At 43.2% G+C, this 26,302-nt stretch overlaps 1 protein-coding gene across 16 annotated transcripts in view; it reads right to left on the minus strand.

Moving 5' to 3' along the window:
- AHNAK2 (AHNAK nucleoprotein 2) overlaps positions 1-26,302 on the minus strand; it is a 98,105-nt gene that overhangs the window by 26,416 nt on the left and 45,387 nt on the right. For all 16 annotated transcript variants that reach the window (XM_081857103.1, XM_081857110.1, XM_081857112.1 and 13 more), the window contains exons 2-6: positions 7,814-7,881; positions 5,910-6,005; positions 4,978-5,040; positions 3,514-3,655; positions 1,536-1,717 (exon numbers count right to left, since the gene is read on the minus strand). In XM_081857103.1, the coding sequence (XP_081713229.1) occupies positions 1,536-1,717; positions 3,514-3,655; positions 4,978-5,040; positions 5,910-6,005; positions 7,814-7,881 (551 nt within the window). The remainder of the gene's footprint in view (positions 1-1,535; positions 1,718-3,513; positions 3,656-4,977; positions 5,041-5,909; positions 6,006-7,813; positions 7,882-26,302) is intronic.

Here is a 26,302-nt window from a genome sequence, read left to right on the forward strand (position 1 = left end):
ACGTGTGCAGATTCCACCTGGCTTTCGGCATCATTCTTGCCCTCCGGTTACAATATTCCTCTGCAATTTCATTGTAGCAACTATTGCAGAGTCTTCTGCAATTTATTTCCTCTCATTGGTTCCAGAAACGCAGCCACCAACTCTATTTTAACAAATTACATGTGCAGCAAACATTATACAGACTGTATTTTGAAACTTTTTCATATTCTCCCACCCAGTGTACTACCCTTGCCGTTGTGGCGGCATGGGGTTGCCATTCTGTGATTGGACTTACGTTACTTGTTGAACAGTTCATTTATCCAGTCTGTATAACGCTTACGTTGTTAAGATAGAGTTGTACATTTATCCACTCCATGTTTACAGTATCTCCAGGCTTTGTCTTGCACATGGCACCTTAGTATGTTTGTTGTTTGAATGGTTACAAGCCTATCTCTAGTCTAGCTATTATTCTAGCAAATTTGGTTTTATACTTATAAGCCAATTTCTGGTGTTGTTGTTTTCTTCTATTATTATTATTACTGTCACCACATTTGATACTTTGGATAAAAATGTAACCAGCTATACAAAGAGCCATGTTCCTCATCAAAGTATGTCTATGGCCGCCCCCACTTTTACCTCAGGCCCTGCTGGCCTGTGTCCCTCAGGAAGTTGTTCTTGGGCTTAAAAATACCCCCTTTATGTATCTGTTTTATTTATAAAAGTATTTACATACTACCCTCCCATGAAACATCAGGTCAGTGTACAGCAATATAATATAAACACATTTTTTAAAAGTACTAATCCTCCCCCCAAAAAAACGTTTAAATGACTGGCTGCTCGAGAAACATGTAAACAGCTGCATGGGCCTGTTGGCATTAAAAAGTCTTCAAGACATTAGCTAGGCCTTTGGTTCATCTGACACATCCTATGCCCTTTTAAAATGTGGGGTTTTTTTGTGTATGGGGGGGTATTGGGTTGTTTTTATTTTTACTATGTATTTTGTGGTTTTATATCTTGATTTTATTCTGCGAACTGCCCTGAGGACCACCTCCCCCCAGGTATAGGACGGTATAAAATTATATAAATTATAAGAAGAAGATGCCCGACAACCCAATGTGATACACACACACACACGGAGAAAGAGAGATTGCACCCTATTCTGAGAGGCTTTCTGTATTCTTACAGAAACTGAAGAACACACAGAAAAGGGGCTTCAATAATTCAATGCCTCAAAGGCTGCTTCCCCTCAAATTTCACTTCCACTAAAAAAACCCCTGAAGGTTGGATCCAAAGACAGATGAGTGGGTGTTAGTTTGCATGATGGGGGTTTCTTGGCTCACTGTTGGAGCAATGGGTGGTGTAGCAAGGGAGTGGGGTTGAAAAAATTGTGATAATTTGACAGGGCTACCTTGGTCTAGCAGAAATGCCTTTCTGTTTGCTCAATATATCGCCGTATCTAGACCACTGTCCTAAAATTACACGAGTGATGATCAAGTTAATACCTCCCCCAAGATCCATGTCTTGATCTGAAGTGTAATTTTACAGCTGTGCATTACCTGACTCATTTTTTCTTTTTTGGATTGCGCTGCAAAATGCATTGTTTCAAGATCTTCCTTCCTGGCGAGCTTTCTTTTGAGGTTGAACTGTACTTTGTACGGCTCGGAATACTGCAGAATCTTGAGTGCATCTTCATATTTGATATTATCGAAAAAGATCGTGGCACTTAGAAGCTGATCACCTGTGAAAAGAGGCAGCAAAAACTAATTGGGTGTCAAAAGATCGGACTCGTTAATTAGATGCCTTGTTTATGCAAAGACATCTATCAACAACAGCAAACACCCCACCCATGTCGGCCGTAGCTGTCAACTTTTCCCTTTTTTGCAAGGAATCCTATTCAGAATAAGGGAATTTCCCTTAAAAAAAGGGAACGTTGACAGCTATGCTATGGCCATTTCGAAATCCGTTGAAAAGGAGTCTGTTGTACCATTAAAAAACACATATTCTAGTGTCTTGATTCAACAAGTGGCTCATGAAAATATTTACACATATCTCCCAGTAAATCTGCATGGACACCGGAGCTCTCCTTCCTGCAAGAAATCAGGTCATATGATGGAAATAACAAGCATCCCAAACTTGTGCATGCAGAATTGTGGCCAAGCTGGTTTTCAGAGAGATCTTCAGATAATCCTGCAGCATGGGCACTTTAGAATCATAGAATCATAGAATCCTAGAGTTGGAAGAGACCACAAGGGCCATCGAGTCCAACCCCCTGCCAAGCAGGAAACACCATCAGAGCACTCCTGACATATGGTTGTCAAGCCTCTGCTTAAAGTCCTCCAAAGAAGGAGACTCCACCACACTCCTTGGCAGCAAATTCCACTGTCGAACAGCTCTTATTGTCAGGAAGTTCTTCCTAATGTTTAGGTGGAATCTTCTTTCTTGTAGTTTGGAACCATTGCTCCGTGTCCGCTTCTCTGGAGCAGCAGAAAACAACCTTTCTCCCTCCTCTATGTGACATCCTTTTATATATTTGAACATGGCTATCATATCACCCCTTAACCTCCTCTTCTCCAGGCTAAACATGCCCAGCTCCCTTAGCCGTTCCTCATAAGGCATCGTTTCCAGGCCTTTGACCATTTTGGTTGCCCTCCTCTGGACACGTTCCAGTTTGTCAGTGTCCTTCTTGAACTGTGGTGCCCAGAACTGGACACAGTACTCCAGGTGAGGTCTGACCAGAGCAGAATACAGTGGCACTATTACTTCCCTTGATCTAGATGCTGTACTCCTATTGATGCAGCCCAGAATTCCATTGGCTTTTTTAGCTGCTGCGTCACACTGTTGGCTCATGTCAAGTTTGTGGTCAACCAAGACTCCTAGATCCTTTTCACATGTACTGCTCTCAAGCCAGGTGTCACCCATCTTGTATTATGAATGCATTCACAAAACCAGGTTGTAAGTGACCATCTAACAGGTTGTTGTCTCAGGTGTGTGTGGGGAATACCCTGGAGTACAAAACTGCTTTATCTGATCATTTGAATGGTCCCTTAGGTTGTGTGAGCATTCACACAAGCAGGATTTTATTTGTACAGTTATTTTTTTTACAGATTCTAAGCCCTCCAGCTACAGCTGGCTATCCGTCAAGATAATTTTAGATCATAGCCAGTTGACTAAGACTGCAATCCTATACCACCTTGTCTGGGAGTAAGGCCTATTGAATTCAATAGGGCTTACTTCTAAGTAGACATTTATAGGATTGCACTGTAAGTAGGTTAGTCCCGGCTCTTCTACTGTTATTTGTTCAGCCATTTGTTTAAAAAAGAGAAAGCCCACTTTCTCCTCTTCTATAGATTGTCTAAGGTGCTTTTTAAAAAAAGTTTGCATAAATTTGACCAACATTTTAATTAACCTTTTAATAATAATAATAATAATAATAATAATAATAATAATAATTTATTTATACCCCACCCATCTGGCCAGGTTTCACTTTCGTAGCTAATTTTACTAAAATAAATGTGACATAAGACTTTACTGTACCTTCTCTCAGACTGAATAACTTCGATGCTGGGGACTCTTTGAGAACTTGCTTCACAAATAATCCTTCGGTTCCTCCACCAGCCACACTAAAACCACTTGCACCAGATTCGACTTCCGTTTGTAAGGTAACCTCCATAGATTCCTAGTTGGACCAAAAAGTACATTATCAAAACTCCTTTCATTGAAGACTTCAACCCATTCCTGTCATGACATCAGTAAACATCAGCTGATGGGTGGTTACATCGAAGGCGCAGTTCTGCACATTGTGTAGATTTACAAAAGCTTCTAGAATGTTCTAGCCCCTGAAAGGCTAAAAAGTTTCCTTATCCAGGTTTTAAACCAAAACAGAACTCTAACTGCATCTCAAGTAAGTAGTCTCTCATCCAGAGACAGTAGCATGACTATTACAATGCTTTGAATATTATTAAATTCGGCTCCTTTTGAAAAACGAATGTTCACTTAGGTGTACAATGGGTATATTCAATATCGTTCTTCGCAGCTCCAGCCCACCTGCATATCCTGTTTCGTTTCACAGGTGTGGCTGCTCTACAGCAAATTAATTGAACCCCAAGGTAACTTGGGTAAACAGTTTGATTGATTGTGAAAAATCTACGTGGAGATCTTCCCACACAATTTGGTTTCAACCTGACATTATACTGAATAGTTGAAACCCTTGGCATCCAGAAAACAGCAAACTACACTGACAACAGTGGAACTGCTGGGCTTATTTGCACATACTCAGAGTCAACATAAAGGTTTCTGGATAGAGTGTTTTCCAGTTTCAGATGACTTCCAAGGGGGAAAGTGGCCATGTCTCTTCCCATCCCATTACAAGCAACACCAAAATGAACTATGCAGAAAAGAAAACATTGTAGAATAAATAATTCAAATATTGTTGCAGAATCCATCATTGTTTGGATGTCCTGGACATAGATATTTAATTATTATTCTTAGCATGGAGTACAACAGAGCCCTGGATATGTATACATAGAATCTTCAGTGCTATGACAAGTGAGAATCTGTGGGTGGGGACTTTGGTCTATCACAAGCTCCCTTGAAAGACTGGGGAAACATTTCAGAAAGCCTATAGGCTGGTTCACACAGGCAGTGAGGCTTGAATACATATTTCAGGCACACACCCACATGCGCCCACACCACGTGTAGACCGAGTTGTGTGAGTGTGTACCTATCTGCGGGGATCTGTACATGCATATTTTCCAAACATACAACTTACACACACCCAAGACTTGCATGGACTGGCCCTCTGTGGCTTCGCAAACTGGAACCAGTTTGGGAAGTATTCTTTGGCAAGTAACAGTTAAAGCTTGTATTTGTAAATCTGTGGTTGCATTCCCGTCCAGGGACAGGTATCAATGAGAAGATCATTCAGTTTGAAGAGCTCTGAAACAATGCTCTTCTGTACAGAAGGGCGTACCTGGTGTTTATCAGACACCTTAAGCTCACCTGTGAATCACTCATTTTGATAGAAGAATCCCGTCTTTGTCTGTTCTCTATATCTTGCTGAAGCTGCAAACAGAGGTGTAATTTTTAAGTTAGCTGAAATGGATTTGCACAGATCATGCCAAACTTCTCACACATCTGTCATTCTGTAGTCATTAGCTATTTTTCTGTGGTGGGAGTGGCACTGAAGTTAACAATAGCTGGACAATAGCTGTACACACCCACACACAGGGACCAGGAAAAAAACCTATTTATTCACATTTATATACTGCATTTCATTCAAGGATCATAGGGTGGTTTACAGTATAAGAACACAAAAATATATGACATAATAGCACAGAAAACACTAAGTTTAGTTTAAAAGGCCCTACATTGTTTAATTAGCCAAAGATTTGGGTGGGTGAAGAAGCACATGGTGCCTAAATATATACAATGAAGGTGTAATTAAGCAGTATATGAATTGTCAAAAATAAATAGTACATAAAATGCAAATAAACTATAGGGCCATTTTGTCACCAGGCAAATACACTTTTCTTTGCTCAGATATTCCAGCTGGCTATATATGCTTGGTTTCAATGGTTTTATCTAGGGCAGGGCCAAAGTACTCAGCCAAATATTCGGCCAAGTGAGAGATGGTTTATCTTTATAATCATGGCGATTATAAAGCATCACCACTCTTTCCTTGCAGGGCTTAGCTGCCTTAATGGTCCATTGGCTTTCCCTCTAGAATTTGGGACAACACTATGTCATTATGTAGTGTCTTGCATGGGGCATTCTTGGGGAAAAACAGATGGTTCTCTCCACGGCCAACTGATGCCAGTTTTGCCTTTAACTTCAAAGGGCTAAGGAAGCCATTGTCTTGATCGTCCAAAAGAACTGAGAATTTGACACTAGCAAAACAGTGAAAGACAAAATCTCATTGTGTCACATCTTGCCTTTTTGTTAAAATATTCATCTTCTATGCAATACTCATAAACAGGAGAGGATCCTTGTGGTCTTGGTCGTATGTTTTCACTTGTCACTTCGTCGACCTGTAGGAGTGGAACAACAACAGAATTTAGCATAGAATTGTAGAGTTGGAAAGGAACCCAATGCAGGAATCTCAACTGAAGCATCCATGACAGATGGCCATCCAACCTCTGCTTAAAAACCCCCAACGAAGGGAGGCAGTCTCAAGGGAGCCCCTTCCACCATTGACAGGTACTCCCTGATGAACAATGGACGCTGCCAGTTTGAAGAGTTTAAATCAGGGCCAAGGATCTGGTGCATGGTAGGTTTTTGTCTAGCCTGTATCCCTTCCTTCCCAGTCTCGGTTTCTCCTCCAAGCCTCTACCCCCAAGGTCACTCTATTGCTCCTCTGACAGCCCACTGTGTTTTTGCAATGGGTGCTGAAGAAGACGAGCCTCTTTCTTGGTACCCACCACAGAAGCCAGACATTTCCAGAGAAGAGGTGGCAAAAAGAGAGCTTAAGGTATCCCTACTCACTTTTGGCTGCAGCTTTGCCCACCCTTAGCTCTCTCCCTCCCCCACATTCCCCCCCCCCACTTTTCCTGATGGAATGTGGCCACTGGCTTAAAAAATGTTCTCCATCCCTAATTTAAGCAGAGGAAGCAGCAGAGGAAGGGAATCCTTTGAAATCATTGCATCACCTCCCCCCCCCCCCAGCGAAATGTGACAAAACTAAAAAAAGAGTTAGATGTGTATCCGTAAAGGAGTGGCAGTAAAACCAGGATCAAAGGTGGTATGCCTGTGAATGACATTTCCTGGGGGCAAACAGTGGGAGAGGCCATATGCCTTCATACCAGGGCTTTGAGTTTTTAAGAGTCATTTGCTCGGCCACTGACATAACGGTGGATTCTTCAGCTGATCCAGCAGGACTCTTCGGACATACCCATAAACTTCTTTTTTTCCACAGCCAAAATGTTTAAATCAACTATGCCAACCATTATGTATTACATATAACTGGGGCTGCTGCCTCTGTTCGCCAACCCCACCTACTCACCAATCCCTTTGCCAGCCCCACATTTATCTCACATCACTCCTCCTTTACAAGTGACAAAAAACCCTTTATTTTACACCTCATCCAACCCTTTGTCTATCCCTTCCCTTTTAAGCAGGTGTGCTGTATGATGCAGCACAAGTAAGATCCCATCAGCCATCTTCATTTACCCAGAGGCAAATATGTGCCATGGGCTTTAGCCCCGAGTATTTTTAAGTACAAAAAGGGACGCGGGTGGCACTGTGGGTTAAACCACAGAGGCTAGGACTTGCCGAACAGAAGGTCGGCAGTTCGAATCCCCGTGACGGGGTGAGCTTCCGTTGCTCGGTCCCAGCTCCTGCCCACCTAGCAGTTCAAAAGCACATCAAAGTGCAAGTAGATAACTAGGTACCACTCCGGCAGGAAGTTAAGCAGCATTTCCGTGTGCTGCTCTGGTTCACCAGAAGCTGCTTAGTCATGCTGGCCACATGACCCGGAAGCTGTACGCCGGCTCCCTCGGCCAGTAAAGCAAGATGAGCGCCGCAACCCCAGAGTCAGCCATGACTGGACCTAATGGTCAGGGGTCCCTTTACCTTTACTATTTTTAAGTACCAGGCAGTCATCTCCCAATTTTTAGGTTTCTGCTCTGGGTTACATTTAATATGGACTGGAGACTTTCAAATAAAATTGCATTTTCTATTCCAGTTCTGGACGTAAAAGGGAGTCAGTATGGTTTGTGAATTAAACTCAGGCTTTAGTTTGACTTCTTGATCTTCTTAGCTCCTGTCGTAAAGGAAAAGATGCTAAGCAATCTCTGAATTAAAACCAGTGGTGGCTGCAAAACTGTTGGGTGTTACTCACAGAGTCATCTTCTGCATCAGCCTCACCGTCAGCCTCAGTGTCTTCTGGTCTGAGTTGTCTCCCCGAAGCTGGAATGATCAAACAAGCCATCAAACAATTGTCCCACCCACAGCAGTGAAAAACAAAGGTTATTAACCTCATGATAGATATGGGATTGAAATATGCCCCAAACCCAAAGCAATATGGTCCTGATCCACCTGCGGGCACCATGGGCAACTACTCAAGCTTTTTTAAATCATAATCATAATCTTTTATTTATATCCTGCCCTCCCGGCCAAAGTCAGGCTCAGGGCGGCTAACATCAGATATATAACATTGGTATAAAATCAAACAATAACTAAATTACCTCCTAAAAACAGGTCAAAATCAAATTAAAGTCTAATTAGATGGCTTTCCGCAGGGTTAGGATTGGGAACAGTAAGCGCTCAATTAAATTTAAAATTAAATGAACAATTAAAAAAAATGAAGTTGAGAAATGTTGACTTTTCAGGTAGTTAACCAGTTCACACCTGGCCAGACATAAACCCAAGATTGGACACTTCTGTTCTCCTGGGCAGTGTCAAGTGAGAGCAGAGGAGAAAAACGACAGACCATCCCATCTGGAAGAGCTCACTTTAAATCCAGTTCCAGGGATTTACCTTACATCTCAAAGCAGAGTCATTCGGGTCCACAGATAAGGATTTCTCTGAAGTGCAATGCCTGGGAGAATTTAGAGGGTTATGTCAATTTGTTTTTGTTGTTGTTGTTTTTTCCCCCTTTTGTTTCTTTTAAAAAGAATTTATAAAAAGCTTAATTAAAAAACCACTAACTGTTGTACATAAAATGATATAACATATATTTTATGCCCGGACGCTGAGGTCCTGCGCCGAGGGCCTTCTGGCGGTTCCCTCATTGCGAGAAGCAAAACTACAGGGAACCAGGCAGAGGGCCTTCTTGGTAGTGGTGCCCGCCCTGTGGAACGCCCTCCCATCAGATGTCAAAGAGAAAAACAACTGCCAGACTTTTAGAAGACATCTGAAGGCAGCCATGTTTAGGGAAGTTTTTAATGTATAACATATTAGTGTATCTTTGGTCTTTGTGGCTGGGGAAGCCCAGTGAGATGTGCGGGGTACAAATAATAAATTTTTATTATTATTATTATTATTATTATTATTATTATTATTATTATTATTGTGCCCTTTTTGTGTTGAGATTCGTAGAGACACCACTGATCCTTTGCTGAAGAGGCTCGCCAATCTTTCAGACAAGTCAAAACTTAATTCTCTCCTCTTAGGCAAAGATCATAAGACGATCTGGCTGGTAGCCAGATTCTGCGCCCAAATTTGTAGGCACAGACCATCATCTAGAATAAAATACTAGGAAAATGCTGAAGTTGCCCTTTGGGACGCCTCAGGGTCAATTTTTTACAGTAGCCCAAATCTCAGTTGTACAGGTGTATGTATATATCTCAATTTTAACTCATGAGCTATTGCTGCAATCTGCTCCAATTGTATATTTTATCTTTATGAACACTGTTTTTATTATGTTATGTGAGCTGGTCTTTGATGGTAATAAATTATCTACCTACATAAAATGATATAAAGCAATTACCAATGACATACAAATAAATTTAACAAAATAAAAACAAATCTATGTAACTAGTTTATATGTGCTCCTGATAGGTTGGCTGAAACAAATGACTTCTTGCTGAAAAACAGTCAACGCCAGGAACGAAGGCACATACAGCTTCCTGTATTGTATCAATGGTTTAGGTTGGTGCATTCTGCAAGACTCAAGGTATACACTTGTTGGAAAGTGAGAAAACAAATGGAAGGGACTGCCCATTCGGGGTTGACTTGTTCTCTGAGAACCACTGACTGAAGTAAGCCTGCACACCTCGGGGAATGCAGCTCTCCAGCGTGAACATGTTGAACTTCTTTGCTGTTTCCCTGGGATTGCAAAATCAGGAGATTTGACACAGGTGGCGCTGTGGGTTAAACCACAGAGCCTAGGGCTTGCCAATCAGAAGGTCGGCGGTTCGAATCCCCGCAATGGGGTGAGCTCCCGTTGCTCTGTCCCTGCTCCTGCCAACCTAGCAGTTTGAAAGCACGTCAAAGTGCAAGTAGATAAATAGGTACCGCTCTGGCGGGAACGTAAACGGCGTTTCCGTGTGCTGCTCTGGTTCACCAGAAGCGGCTTAGTCATGCTGGCCACATGACCCGGAAGTTGTACACCGGCTCCCTCAGCCAATAAAGCGAGATGAGAGCCGCAACCCCAGAGTCGACCATGACTGAACCTAATGGTCAGGGGTCCCTTTACCTTTACCTTTATGACAGGGATGGGGAAGGTTAGGTCCACATGTCTCTCTATCTGTTCCTAGCCACAGCCCTGCTTTGAACCCCCCCTTGAGTAATTTAGCCGTACTACTATAGGACCTTGATCTCTGATTATGCTTTTTACTTGCCGGGATGAAGGGCAGAGAGGCATGTGAGTGAAGAAGAAACTAGCCTGCTGCCCAAAGGTGAAACTCACATTTGTTGCTCAGCCCACTTTTCCCTCTGGCCCCTTCCACCAGCAGCATGTGGCCCCTGGGATGTTGCCCAGAACGGTTCCTTGTCTGCACCGTAGCTCAAGATACAAGGCTGGTGTGCTCTGGCTGGATCACAAATGGCACAGATTTGAGCTACTGATGAAACATTGCATGGGCTATCTACTCAGGGCCCAGCCATACTATTGTTTAACGTGGGTAGTAAGCTTCCTGACCTCTGGAATTTTTCATCCTAGAGATACTATGAAAAGGACAGGGTATGAGAAAATATGGATTGAGAAAGGGGCAAATGTGGGAAGGCAGTGATTTGGAGGAGAAAGTAATATGGTCAACAGAGAGCTGGGAATCTTACAATCCACATGAAATGAACGGTATGGATGAATCTGTGGCATTTTCTTCCTGGTGAGTGGCTTTGCAGGGTTTATACGGGACTGAATATGAATTGTTTTTCTCTGTCAACTGTGCTGTTCTGTGACTAAGCAGCCTCACACCACAAGGGGCTCAAAAACAGGCTTCCGGAAATCAGAATGAACGAACCACACATTGAGCAAATCTCGTTTCTTTTCCTATATCCAGAAGTACATATAAAAACTCTCACTCTGGTTAGTCACTTTTCAATGCAGCCAACATTTCCAGAGTTTTCACTCCTTACATAAATCTCTGACAATTGATGCTTTGTGTCAACCTCCTTCTGAGAGGCATTGGTGGAATTTGTGGCTGTAACTATTTCCAGTAGCCACTGGACTGCTTTCAAAACAAGGGAATAGTTTTGAAAGAAGTCTGTAGGCGTTAAGACAGATCAGAAGAACATTTAAATATCATAAGACTATCACACACGCACACCCACCGATCCATATACACACACACACAGAGAGAGAGAGAGAGAGAGAGAAGACAAAAGAGGACGTGTGTATATGCAGTATTTAAATGTTATCTCTTATTTAGATTGGGGTTGGGCAACCTGTAGCCCTCCAGATTTTTTATTTTGGACTACAAATCCTATAATCTCTGACCATTTACAATGTTTTCTGGGGCTGATGGGAACTGGAGGGCCACTTTGCAGAACTGAATGGCGAGCGAGATGTATGAATGTATATAATTGCTTTCTTTTCCCCAAGTGCATCATCTGGGATGAGCAATCTTTGGCTCTCTGTCTGCTAAATGTGCTGTCTCTGTGGTACGAAGAACACAAAAATAGTTTTCTCACTTGATGCCATCAGCATCAATTTATTTCAATATCTTTTGCTTTCCCCAGAGTTCAGGGTCTTCAGCTCCAATTACAAATGGAAGAAGCAACCTAATGCTATATTAAAATAGCACAAAATGCAACATTTTCATGAGCTCTTAGATTTTCAGTTACCAAAGCAAACCGCAATGGACTTGCTTTCTGAAACTACAGTGTTCAAGAGACACCATTTAGAACATGTGATTCAGCTTATGCTAAACCATAATAAAAGCATATTATAGTCTGGCAGCGACTTCAATGACCACCTCTCCCCATCAGTCATAACCTCGGACCCTTCTGTGTCCTTCCTCCATGACAGGTCCAGATGGTGACAATATAAATGGCTCCCCATTTGTGGCATGCTCTCCCCAAGGAGGCCTGTCTGGCGCCTTCATGATACATCTTTAGGAGCCAGACAAAAACATTCCCCTTCAACCAGACCTTTGGCTGATTAACAGACTATGTCCTTTAAAATGTGTTCATGGAAGGGATGGTATAATGGGTTTGTTTTGTTCTTGTTTTTATTATGTCCTTTGTTTTATTTTGTATTTTTTTTATGCTGTGATCCTCCTTGAGATCTTTGGAAGAAGAGCGGTATACAAATTTAATATAAATACATAAATACTATTTAAATGGGGGGAAATTGATGTTCTGTGTTATAAGTGAGAGGTCTATGGCCCTTTAGATGTTCTGGATTCAAAATTTCATCAGCCCTGGCCAGTATAGCTAATGGTTAAGGATGGTTGGAACTGCAGTACAGAAACATCTCCTGGATCACAGGTCACTTCCACTCCCCATTTGTGGAAGACGCGGGGGGGGGGGAGGGGAGCAGCACCGGTTTGTTTCTCCTTCCTCTCCCATTGGCAGGTATATGGCAACTTCTAATTGTGTTAAATCGAGGTGGGGCCACAATTGGTCTCCCAATCTCAAGGATGTTTAGACATGTGCGTGGAACCTGGATGAAACATCTAAGGCTGCAATCTTATGCTTGCCTTCCTACCTACCTACCTGGCGGAAAGTTCCAATAAACTCAACAGGGCTTACTTATGAGTGGATAGCTCTAGGATTGTGCCATAAGCAATTTCATGGGTACCCAAAAGAGCTTTGGCAGGACACGTAAAGTTTCACAGAGGGGCTTCTGTGCATCCCTTAGCTGTTGCCTGATTTCATCAAAAGTGAAAATCAGCTTGACTTTGGAGGCTGTCACCGTACAGCAGGTGTGGGGAACATCTGGCTTTCCAGATGTTACTGAGATGAGACTCCCATCATTGCCAACCATTGAGGGGATAGTCCAGAAACATCTGGAGGGCCAAGGTTCCCTCCCCATCCTGTATAGATCACATTTTGCTATATAGTGGTACCTCAGGTTAAGTACTTAATTAGTTCCGGAGGTCCGTTCTTAACCTGAAACTGTTCTTAACCTGAAGCACCACTTTAGCTAATGGGGCCTCCTGCTGCCGCCACACCACCAGAGCACGATTTCTCATCCTGAAGAAAAGTTCTTAACCCGAAGCTCTATTTCTGGGTTAGCGGAGTCTGTAACCTGAAGCGTATGTAACCTGAAGCGTATGTAACCCGAGGTACCACTGTATAGGTATCCCAAGGAACAGGGGTGTGGAACCTCAATCCCAGAACCAAATGTGATCTTCCATGCTCTCTATCTGGCCATTGGGACTCTCACACAGCCACACCTATTTCCAGGCCACATCTCTTCACTGGCCCCAATCCATGTCCTCTCAAACATTTTACTAGAATTTGTCTTTGAGCAATGATAATGCTTCAGCTGAGGATGGAGAAGTGTGTATGTGAGTAGAAACCTCTGAATTTTGTGTGGCTGAATCACAGCCTATTGTACAAGGGATACAGTCACATCCATTGTTCCACACACTTTTGCCTCTGGCCCCACAAAAAGAGGGGAATGTGGACCCCAGGCTGAAAAAATACTCCCTACTCCTGTTCTAGAAGCTTTGCAACAGTTGCTGGTAATTTGTTATTCAGAATTTGCTTTGCCTCTTTTCATCCTGTCACATCCCCAATGTATTAGCTGCACACTTGTGTCCATTGTTAATGGGGAAATGTCAAACAATTACTTATGACTGGATTTGTCCCATGAGGGAACTGATATCACACTTGGTCAGATGAAATCCTCACTAAAAAAAGCGCTTTTTAAATGACTCATGGGTGTTCTGTTGAATGATCATTTCTATGCCAATGTATTCCATCTCTGAAGGCCAAACAAGAGTTTGCTGACTAATAAATATGCCAATTAGATATGGTTCATCATTTTATTCCCTATCCTTTAGCATGGGTGTGGGTGGAGCCTTATTGTTTTGGGACGAACCCTGTGGACCATATTTAACAACCTGCCAATCACATGACATCATTATGTCATCACAGGATTGAAAAGTGGACAGGGATGTGCACACCTGCCAAATGTGCAGTTTAAAGCCTTTTGCAAAAGTGCTGTTTGAAGCATCTGCCCCCTTCTCCTTTACATGAAAGATGTGTGTGGCTGTTTCAAACAGCACTTTTGAGAAGCGCTTTAAGACAGCCCTCGTGCTTCTGTTTCAGCTAGAGTCTAGTACAGGAGTGGAGGTGGGGCCTTTTCCTGCCCGACTGAAGTATCTCCTTGGGTGCAACCTTCAGGGGTGCCCACATGTGAATGGTGGGCATGGCCAAAACACAGTGGGAATTCCCAGAGGTAAAAATGTGTGATGCAACCAATGGGCTACCCTTGTGCAAGAGGCCACATTCCAGCTACACGGAAGCCAGCAGTTTCTAAGTGTACACCCTCTTCATCCAAGCGAGCAAGAGGCACTGTTACAGCTCAAGGACAGCTGAGTAAACACACTCAAAGGTCCCATCGGCCACAGCACATTTAAAGCAGTATCATGCCTCTTTAACCATTCAGGCCCTCCCTCAAAGAATCCTGGGAATTGTAGTCTCTGAGCATTGTTAGGAGACCCCTATACCCTTCACGAAGCTACAATTCTCAGAGTTCCATGAGAAGGAGTATGGATTGTTAAAGCACTCTGAAAATTATAGCTCTGTGCATTTTTGCACATTCAACTATATTTTGGCACCTTAAAGATGCAACAAACTTGATTATGGCACAAGATTTTCACGGAACAGTGTTTATGAAAGCTTACGGCTTTAGTCTCCCTCCCACGTCCATTCCTCCCTGTCCTAAAGAGGTGCCTTTTTTTTTTAGACCAGACCAACAATTTGTTATTGGCCACACTGAGAGGAACCCTGACAAGATCAGAGAAATCAGGCGGCTGGGGGAGTTATATACTTCTGTAAGTTTAGAAGTTGTCACGAGTCTGTTGGTTTTATTGGTGATGTTTCTAGAGAAGAAACATCTAGCCTCTGTGTAAAAATCACCATAAATGGCATGACTGCTTGCAAAAAACCAAAATGAAAACCCTGACACTTGCTTGGCAATGAGAGCCAGGCATTTAATAAGGAAGCTTGGAGACAAGGTATTTATGGGAATCATGAGTTTAGACAATTGGTAGAATCAGCCCTTTAATTTATAGAGAAAAGGAGCTACCAGAGTTCAAATCTGTCCTTGAATAGAAATAAAAGTCCTATTTGTCTGGAAAACTTTCTCTCTGGTGCTGTGTGTGTGTGTGTGTTCTCTGTAGTGACTCACTGCTGGCAGAAGCACACTTTGCAATTGCTCATGAGTAGATGGGGTTGCAAGCTGACCTGAAAAAAATCACCTTGGCCTAGCCTTGTGACCCGCAGAAATTGAAAGAGGAAGCTTTGTACTGCATGGAGAGGTGCTTCCAGCTGCATCCCTCATGGCCTGCTGATTTAGGTGCTGATGGGTGGCACTGTGAGTTAAACCACAGAGCCTAGGACTTGCCGATATAATGAACTTTTGCATGTTTTATGCATGAATATATACAGTTATATGCACACACTTTACCCTAGTACAGTGGTACCTCGGGTTATATATGCTTCAGGTTACAGACTCCGCTAACCCAGAAATAGTACGTCAGGTTAAGAACTTTGCTTCAGGATGAGAACAGAAATCGCATAGCAGCGGTGCAGCGGCAGCGGGAGGCCCCATTAGCTAAAGTGGTGCTTCAGGTTAAGAACAGTTTCAGGTTAAGAACGGACCTCCAGAACGAATTAAGTTCTTAACCCGAGGTACCACTGTAGAGTGGTACCTTGGTTTAAGAACAGCTTAGTTTATGAACAACTTGGATTAAAAACGCTGCAAACCTGGAAGTAGGTGTTTTGGTTTGTGAACTTTGCCTTGGAAGCAGAACATGTTCTGCTTCCTGTCGAGTGTGTTCCATTTGTAAATTGAGTCCCCCGCTGCTATGGGAAAGCATACCTTGGTTTAAGAACGCTTTGGTTTAAGAATGGACTTCCGAAACGGATTAAGTTTGTAAACCAAGGTACCACTAAGTGCTGTTGCACTCAGGCCCTAAATGTGGGCTTCCCACAGGCATCTGGCTGGGCACTGTAAGAAAAGGATGTTGGGGAAACAAATATCAGAACTGGAGAGAGAGCTGTTGGAATGTAATGTAAAATTGTTGTCTCAAATGTATATTATTTGAATTGGAGATATTATTGGAATTGGAGACAAAGGATGAGCAAGTAAAATCCTCAATGATACACTGGACAATAGATATTGGCCATAATATAGATATGGAGGCATGGGAACGATTGTGGAATATGGATATAAAATTTACAGCATGTTACGGTCTAAGAGAAAATTATATGAAAATGATCTATCGATGGAACCTAACAATGAGTACATTGGCAAAAATGTATAAATCCAAACCAATTAAGTGTTGGAAATGTAAAGAGAAAGAAGGTTCTTTTTATCACATGTGGTGGTCTTGTACTAAGGTTAAAGCTTACTGGGAAATGATATATAATGAATTGAAAAAGAAGTTTGTAAAACAACAGCAGCAGCAGCAACAACAACAACCCAAAAGCTTTCCTTTTGGGAATTATAGGGACAGACCTACCCAAACTGTATAGAAATTTATTCATATATGCGACTACAGCAGCAAGAATGTTACTTGCCCCAAAATGGAAAGAAGAAGTCCCAGCAAAAGAAGAATGGATACAAAAACTTATGGGATATGCAGAAATGTCGAAACTTACCCAAAAAATAAGAAATCAAGATAAACTTTTTGTAAAAGAATGGAAATGGTTTATGGACTATTTACAAACTGTAAACAGATAAGAACATTGGCAGGATTATTGTAATAACCTGCAGTTTTATAAGAGTATATATTTAAAGAAGATGAATAAATGAGCAAATTAAGCTAATTTGGATATGCAGAAAATATTAAAAATAAATTTAAGGAACCACAGAAAGAGGGGAAAGGAAGTCGAGTTTTGAAATGTTAAAATGATTATAAAATTATTGAAAAGTATAAAACTGAAAATCATAAATGAAATATAAAAAATGATGAAGAAGATGCTGCTGGATTAGATGGGACTATGGCCTGATCCGGAAGAGCTCTTCATATGCTCTTATTTTAGTTTATGAATCTCATTCATAGTCTGCAATTGAATTCTGAGTTTTGGCTTCTGTAGTTACACAAAACATTGGCAGAATGTCTGAAAGCGAGTTTTGACATTTTCCGAGGCATGTTCCTAAACAAGCTGGGCCAGAAGTGCTTTTGCTTAAGCATGTGATGCAGGAAAACAAACAAACAAACAAAATTCTTTATGTTCCAGAAATGTTCAACAACAGTCAGTCATGTTGCCCAGAGTGAACTAATCATATTCAAGTGACCAAGAAGAACATTTAGGGATTGTGAGATATAATCTCATCAGCGATGAAAACACATGTAACATTTGCCCAAGACCAGTGGTTTCTGAACTTTTTGGGGCCGCTGCACCCTTGGTTGCATATATTCATCCCCAGTGCCCCCTACCCTGCTCTATAAAAAAGCATGACTCAGAATAGTGGTTTGCCTGACACACTATGGAAGATAATAACACAATAAAATTCAAAACAGCCACAATTAATTGCACATTTATCCAAAATCCAATTAAAACTATTTACAGGCAGCAGTCATTTTGCATGGGGTTCTTTGCCAGTGAAGGAAGTATGATGACCACATGCACTTCCTTGTGGCAGAGAGTTCCAGAGATAAATTGCTACTACAGAGATCTCTATCTGCCAAACATTGAGTTGCTAAATCAAGCTTTCCTTGCAACATCCAAACCACGAAACTGTGATTTTGTTGCGGGCACAGGAAAGGGGGAAAGATAGAGCTCTTGAAGCCTGATTTTGTTCCTGCTCTAACATACTGTTAAGTTGTGGGTGAACATATCAGACGACACAGCGATTCTTCAAACAGCTCTTGTTTATTCACAGGCCAGAAAAGAACTGAACTGAAGGGTTCAGTCAGTCTGCTTATATAGAGCTCCAGTACAATGTAACTGTAACAACTTTCTGTAACTATCCAATCACTGAACGTCACTTTTGAACCCTTATTTGCATAACTATCTACAGTATCCCCCTGCTGGCCCAGGGTGAGAACTTCAGTACATAACACATACCCTCCAACATTTCTCCAATGAAAATAGGGATGTCCCATTCCATAATGATAACTTTACTATTTATACCCCACACATCTTACTGGGTTGCCCCAGCCACTCTGGGCAGCTTCCAACATATAAAAAAATAATAATACAACATTAAACATTAAAAAAAACCTTCCCTATACAGGATTGCCTTCAGACAGCTTGGGGGTCAGATAACTCCACACCCTCCAACATTTCTCCAATGAAAATAGGGACGTCCAAAGGAAAAGCGGTGCTTTTGAATTATGGTGCTGGAGGAGACTCTTGAGAGTCCCATGGACTGCAAGAATATCAAACCTATCCATTCTTAAGGAAATCAGCCCTGAGTGCTCACTGGCAGGACAGATCCTGAAGCTGAGGCTCCAAGACTTTGGCCACCTCATGAGAAGAGAAGACTCCCTGGAAAAGACCCTGATGTTGGGAAAGATGGAGGGCACAAGGAGAAGGGGACGTCAGAGGACGAGATGGTTGGACAGTGTTCTCAAAGCTACCAGCATGAGTTTGACCAAACTGCAGGAGGCAGTGGAAGACAGGAGTGCCTGGCGTGCTCTAGTCCATGGGGTCACAAAGAGTCGGACACGACTAAACAACTAAACAACAACAACAAGGAAAAGCGGGACATTTTGGGATCAAATCAGAAAGTGGGATGGCTTCTTTAAATCAGGGACGTCCATGGAAAATAGGGACACTTGGAGGATCTGCTCTAACATGTGAGCTGTTGGATCTAGAACTTTGCATCTGGACCAGGCCAGTGGCTAACCGAAGGTACCTATGTGATTTTCCTACCTAGGTTGGCTGGATGCCATGCAAGTAAATTATTAAAGGTGCAGGAATTCTGTCCCCTTTTGCATCTGGCTCCTCTGTTCCTAATTTCCAGGAGTTGGGGGCAGGAGGTGGGATGGGGTGAGGAAGAAGAACCAAACCTGTTTTTCAATCATTCAAATGCAACACAAAATTAAAATGTTGCTGACATGGCGTCTGCAAATTTTCTGATGGGGGACTCTGGAGAACTTTAACAATTGCATGACAGAATGAAATTCGGCAGGCTCAGCTTCCCCCTCCCCTTGGGGATGGAGGGCCGAGAAAAAGGAGTGTACTTCTGTTAGGAACTCATAGTAGATATCAGGGGCAACTTCATTTTCTACAGCAGGACTCAGCAGCATGCCACAGAAATTAAGAAAACGCTGGGCAATGTCTGGGGCGGGGGGCGGGGACGGACAACATGTTTATAGCTCTATGCCAGTTTCTGACTCACGGTTTTGTTTGTTGCTATAGAGAACCACACATGAATCCACCAGCCGAAAGCATGTTTATGAGCAACGTTGTGTCTCCGAGGGCTGAAAAATGGGAACTGAGGAAACAATATAAGGAGGCCTGGGAAAGGAAACACCCTTTGGGGCACCAAATCTTTATGAGCATTAGAAAAAAGGAGAAGGATGCAGAAACAGAGAACATTTTTTTTTTAATGACCAAAAGAAAGGGTAAAGGTAAAGGGACCCCTGACCATTAGGTCCAGTCACGGACGACTCTGGGGTTGCGGCGCTCATCTCGCTTTATTGGCCGAGGGAGCCGGCATACAGCGTCCGGGTCATGTGGCCAGCATGACTAAGCCACTTCTGGCGAACAAGAGCAGCACACAGAAAGGCTGTTTACCTTCCCACTGGAGTGGTACCTATTTATCTACTTGCACTTTGATGTGCTTTTGAACTGCTAGGTTGGAAGGAGCAGGGACTGAGCAACGGGAGCTCACCTCGTCACGGGGATTCGAACCGCCGACCTTCTGATTGACAAGCCCTAGGCTCTGTGGTTTAACCCACAGCGCCACCAGCGTCCCAGTATACAAGAGTTTAAGTGGGGGCAAACAGCGACCACTCCAACAAAGCAATGGGAGCAGGGACCGAGCAATGGGAGCTCACCCCATTGCGGGGATTCGAACCGCTGACCTTCTGATCGGCAAGTCCTAGGCTCTGTGGTTTAATCCACAGCGCCACCTGTGTCCCTTAAAAGAAAGGGACAGCCCACTAAATTATGATTTTTAAAAAGAGGTAAAGAGGGGTTTATTTATAATAATTCGAGAACCTGGGAGAAATGTGGTTGTCAAATTATGTGCCCAGGAATCTCAACGTTCTCTGGAGGTCTGCCAGAGCTTTACTGAAGCAGAATCTGAGCACAAGAGCGCTCTTCCCTCTTGTGATTTCAGAAGCTTTGCTGCCTCCTGAGTATTACTAGCCCAGAAATGGAAGCAAGATGAAGTGCCAGTGAAAGAGGAGTGGCAAGCAAAACTGATGGACCATGCGGAGATGGCGAAACTGAGGGGAAAGATCCGAAACCAGGAAGACCAAGCATTTGAAAAGGACTGGAACAGATCTGTACTTATATTTAAAAGATCACTGCAAAAATTTAAAGACACTGGCAGGAATGTGAAGATACTTGTAATATGAAATTCTACTATATTCTACTATTGATTGACACAATGATTTAGAAAACGTAAAAGATGCCATTAATTATGGGATAAAGAAAGAACCCATGGAGGGGCTGGAGGGAAGTTCAAAGGTTCAAAAGAACCTAATAAGTAGAGACGAAAAATGAAAATTGTGAGTATGTGGGAAATCAATAAAATATTATTATAAAAAAGAAGAAGCTTTGTTGACTCTAATCCTGGAGGCACAGCATAGTCATCACGGCTAATAGCCATTGACAGTCTTATTCTCCATGAATCTGTCCAGTCCTCTTTTAGGGCCATTTGTGTTGGTGACCACCACAACTGTCTCTTGTGGAAGTGAGTTCCACAGTTCAGTTCCACACTGCGTGAAGAAGTTCTTCCATCTGTCTCGAATCTTCTAACATTTGAATCTTTGAGTGTTATGAGAGAGGGAGAAAAGCCTTCCTCGATCCGCTTTCTCCATGTCATGAATGATTTTACAAAGTCTATCATGCCCCCTTCTCGCTTGCCTTTTCTCGAAACCAGAAAGTTCCAAAAACTGCAACCTTTCCTCATAGAGAAGTTGCTCCACCCGCTTGGTCGTGTTGGCTTGCCCTTTTCTGAACCTTTTCCCACTCTATCATGAGATAACCAAGTGCTGTGGGACTCGAACTTCCATCAGCCTCTGCTGGATTGACCAGCCATTAAGGTTGGCGTGACTTTTGGTCCTGTAGCATCTGAAGGGCAGCTCCTTGCTACCTCTGATGTAGAGTGTTCAAAGGAAGCCAATTTAATGCTTTACTGCAACCTTCCCTTCTAGGAGGATGGCTATCTGTCATGGATGATTCAGCTGAGATTTCTGCATTGCAAGGGGTTGGACTAGATGACCCTTGGGGTCCCTTCCAAATCTACAATTCTATAATTCAATGTTTTGGCCTATAATTCACATCAGTCAATATTGGACTATATGGACTTTGTTGTCATTCTGCCACGGAATTCTTAGGTTCTTAAAACCATTTTACAGCATACAGAAAATATTACTTTTAAACAATCCTACACCCAAGGAAAACAATAAAAGTTTGCTAGTTCCGAGAAAGAAAGGAAAAGCATCTGGCTATGTCTGATCGAGGACCTAATTCGGTGAAATCTAAGAAAACATGATTAAGCAATTTCTGCATCTGGAATCATTCCCCTGCAACATGAGATCAGTTTTTAACTGTAGTTTCGGTTTTTGAAAGAAAACTTTCCAAAGGCATTGTCTCATCCGTAGGAAAAACCAACAGCTCCTTGTTGACATTAGCTGCTTGGTCCCCAGTTTTCTCACTAACCTCTATTCACAAATTAACCTCTGTCCCCTCCCAAAGGTTTGCAGCATGTACAATGCTCCTGAGGACAGGGCTTGTATCAGGACTGTGTTTTGTCAGCATTTTGACCTTGGAGGTCTCCTGGCTTTGAGGTCAGCTTGGATAATGGCATTTTAAAAAGCCTTCCCCCCTCTCTTTTCTTTAGAAAAGCACGAAGGATTCATGGGATAGAGAAGCAAAAGGGGAAAGAGGGGGAGGGGGGAAGCATTTAAAGGCAGTGGAGAAGTGTGTCTTGATTGTGCCCGGGGCAACGTCAGCCCCTACAATGGTTGAGTCGGAAGGTACCCCACGGATCATCTAGTCCAACCCCCCGCCAGGCAGGAATCTTTGGCCCAAGGCAGGACTCGAATCCACAACGCTGAGAATCAGAGTTTACTCCAAGGATTGAACCTGAGACTTTTTGTGCATTCAGCATGTCGCTGTCAGGCTGCAACGCTTTCCAAATACAAATGATTCCCTCTGTGGAAAATAGAATAACACATAGCTAGAAACTAGCATCTCAGGGAGATTAATTTTGCTTGTGGTCGATTACTATCAATTCACTTTACACTCAGAAGTGCTCGTCTTTTTCAGCACTTCACACACCCCAGGGTGAAGTCCTAGTGCTGAGAACAGATTCTTTGGAGCCTGTGCCCTGGGACAAATTGAACTCCATGCAGCTTAACTCTACGCTGACAACACTCCTTAGCTGTTCCCATTGCATGAATGCCGCTCAAACAGGTGTTGGGCTAAAGCACAGTCCAGGGGAAAGGCGAGTCCATAAATAACAGGACAGGGCCGGTTCCCTGATGCTTTCCTGTTTTTTTCGCAGTGAAAGTGTTCTTTTAAAAAAAAACTTGTACAACCTGCTTTTAGAAATGAAAAAAATCAAGAAATGGCAGAAATGCAAGCTTTGTGGGCCTGTTGGAATTCCACTGCTGGGAGCTTTTTCAGCCGGAGGTGAATAATATTTCACAGAAGCTGTTCTGTTGTCAAAAGAACAAGGAAATGCAGACTGTGGGTGTTTTATTACCTCCTTACTGATAGGCTGTGAAGATGGCTTAACGTAATTTCAGCTTCGCAGCAGGTGGCTCATAGTATCTTCTGGGCTTCTGGCAGAAGCCCTGTTGACATGAATGTGGCTTTGGGGCTTGTTCTCGCCCAGGGCTAGTGGTTTCCGACTTCACTTTGGAGCAGGCCTGAAAAAACACTGACCCCCCTAAGATGAACATGACAAGCTGCTTCTGACTGTCTGCACTGACTGGCAACTGCTCTCCAGGATTTTAGATCGGGAACATTCCCAACCCTACCTGGAGATTTCAGAAGTTTAACCTGATCTTCCCAAAAGGGAAGATTTGGGGGCATAAACAAAATAAAAAAATTCCTTCCAGTAGCACCTTAGAGACCAACTAAGTTTGCTATTGGCATGAGCTTTCCTGTGCATGCACACTTCTTCAGATACAAACTTAGTTGGTCTCTAAGGTGCTACTGGATTTTTTATTTATTTTGTTTTGACAACGGCAGACCAACACGGCTACCTACCTGTAACTGGGAATATACAATACTGTACATGCATTTTCATGTCTCTCAGCTGCCGTCACCCAAAGCTGGCTTTCAATTCTGCAACAAGCTCAACATTGCAATTCAAGCAGATTAGGTAACGTAAATAAAGGTGTCTTTATTTCATGACATCTTACTATTTTTGTGCCTGCCATTTGCCTCTTCCTGGCTGCAAGGCATCTTAATTCCAGAAGCTGAAGTTTGCCACTGCAAAGAGGCTTGGAGAGGAGAATGATTTACACTCTGAGATGTCTTAGATGAGCACTGCCAGAGCTCCACCCCAGCCAGGAGGGAGTCGAAATGACTGGAAATTACTCTTGAGTTCTTGGAGGAGACGAGAGCGAAAGAAATCAAAACACAAGCTGGGGAGAAGATTCTTTGCTGTGTGCATTTTGTCATCTGCCAACCGTTTGCTAACACATTCTCCCTGCTTTCCCTGCTCTGTGGCAAGGCCTGTAACACCTGGCTCTTGTAGATTTCCTTGTTCTTTCCTAGGCTGGGGGAATGTAGGTTCTTTCCAGAGAAAGAAGGAGTTGGATTTTATCTTAAGTACTTTGGATTGCCAGGTCTATGGTACCTTCACATTGGCTGCTCTGATCACATTTGCCTCTGGCTCTGCTGACACTCCAAGTGTCTCTATTTTCCAGGGACAGTCCCAGATTTACAGAAGCCACCAGTACAGTGGTACCTCGGGTTACATACGCTTCAGGTTACAGACTCCGCTAACCCAGAAATAGTACCTCGGGTTAAGAACAGGATGAGAACAGAAATCGCGAGGCAGCAGTGGGAGGCCCCATTAACTAAAGTGGTGCTTCAGGTTAAGATCAGTTTCAGGTTAAGAACAGACCTCCGGAACGAATTAAGTATGTAACCAGAGGTACCATTGTATCTGATTTGATCCTGGAATGACCCACTTTTCTTTAGGACGTCCCTATTTTCATCAGAGAAATGTTGGAGGCTATGGAGTTATGTGATCCCCAAGCCAAGGAGATAAGCAACTATACAACCTTTGGAAAACATCTGAAGGCAGCCCTAAATGTTTCTAAATGTTTTATCAGGGCTTGTTTTGTCAGCTGGAACTCAGTTCTGGCACCTCTCAGGCAGTGGCGGAGGAACCCTCTCCGGTACCCGGGGCAGGACGCCAAGGAGCGGGGCAAATGGCCTGGTGACGCACATGCGATGTCCCTATGGACTGCGCATGTGCAGCATCCCATATGGTTGCCATGCGAGAGGCAGCCCGTATGGGTGCCCGTATGGACAACACATGAGGCTGCTTGCAAAAGGGCTTTCAAAGAGCCCCATGCTGCACTTTGAAGAACCACTATTTGGGGCTTCAAAGGGCAGCATCACTTGATCGTCATAGTAATGCCAGGTGTCAAGGTAATGTCAAATTTGGCCCATCGTGGGGTTGGTTGGGGAGATATGGATCTGGCTTGCTGGCCACAAAAGGTTCCTCACCCCTGGACTATGGTGATGAGTCTCCTCTGCATAATGAATACTGAATGTATGAATTGGGGCAGCAGCTTCAGAGCCAGATACTCCCCGAATCACAACATTTCCTCAACAGCCAACATTTGAACTCTCACGTCACTGGGCACACCTGCATTATTGTGATCTTTGCTTCTAGCAGTAGAGAAGGAGACCTCTCCTGTGGAACCTGACAGACTGGTATGTGAATTAGTGGGCGATTCTGCTGAATCAGGCTCAGCAGAATTCTCAAGGTGAGAAGGCTGAAAGGAACAATGGGAGGGCAAAGCCTTTCTCAGGAACACAAAACATCCCCTTATGTGTGGCCAGTAAGCCCTGAAGAGAACGGCTGCCAGCATTCAAATCAGCTGCTGAAGGAAGTCCTTTCTTTAGAAACAAATAAAGGCTGCGCAAACACCATACACTTAAGTCATGAAAAAGGCACATTGATTCCCCCAAACAATCCTGGGAACTGTAGTTTTCCCCTCACAGCGATTGGGTGTGTTTTTTTTTGGGGGGGGGCTTTAAATGGACAGCGTGTTTGCAGCCAATCACGCACAATAAGTAAATCCTTGTGGGTTTTCCCACAGCATCAATCAGCATACTTAAAAGGTAGACCCATACCTAATATCATGCCTTGCCTGAGAGCTAACAGCTTACAAAAAGAAGTAAACAGCATTTGGCAAATAAATTATAGCCATATAATATATTCACATATATTAAGGCATTTATAGTTTCCTTCCCTAACTCAGAGTTTTGCACACTTTCTCAGACCAGGCCCCCTCCCCTCAAGCTTACTAAAGCCCTGCTCGGGCATTTTTTAAAAAATGTATGATTACTCAAACTGTGTAGGGGTGCATGCCCCAGCCCCCAAAATTGCCTGTGCACACCAGCCCCAGCCCTTTTTGCCTTTTACATATTGAACATGAAGATCTATTCTATGGAGAGATTCTAGCTACCGTATTTTTCGCTCTATAAGGCGCACCAGACCACAAGACGCATCTAGTTTTTGGAGGAGGAAAACAAGAAAAAAAAATAGTCTGAATATCAGAAGCCAGAACAGCAAGAGGGATTGCTGTGCAGTGAAAGCAGCAATCCCTCTTGCTGTTTTGGCTTCTGGGATAGCTGCGCAGCCTGCATTCGCTCCATAAGACGCACACACATTTCCCCTTACTTTTTAGGAGGGAAAAAGTGAGTCTTATAGAGCAAGAGGTATCTTCAGTTGAATTCCTGAAAGGTTTTTTGAGGGTGGGGGACAAGGCTGGTGCATGTGTTCCCAGACCTCTTAGGGATGGGCCGATTTGTCAGTTTCTCCCCTCCCCCAGTTTCTCATTTTTCCAACCTTACAATCAATTCTTCCCATTTCCACATCAGTTTG

This window comes from Podarcis erhardii, assembly GCF_964252035.2.
Source record: "Podarcis erhardii genome assembly, chromosome: 1".
Taxonomy (NCBI): domain Eukaryota; kingdom Metazoa; phylum Chordata; class Lepidosauria; order Squamata; family Lacertidae; genus Podarcis; species Podarcis erhardii.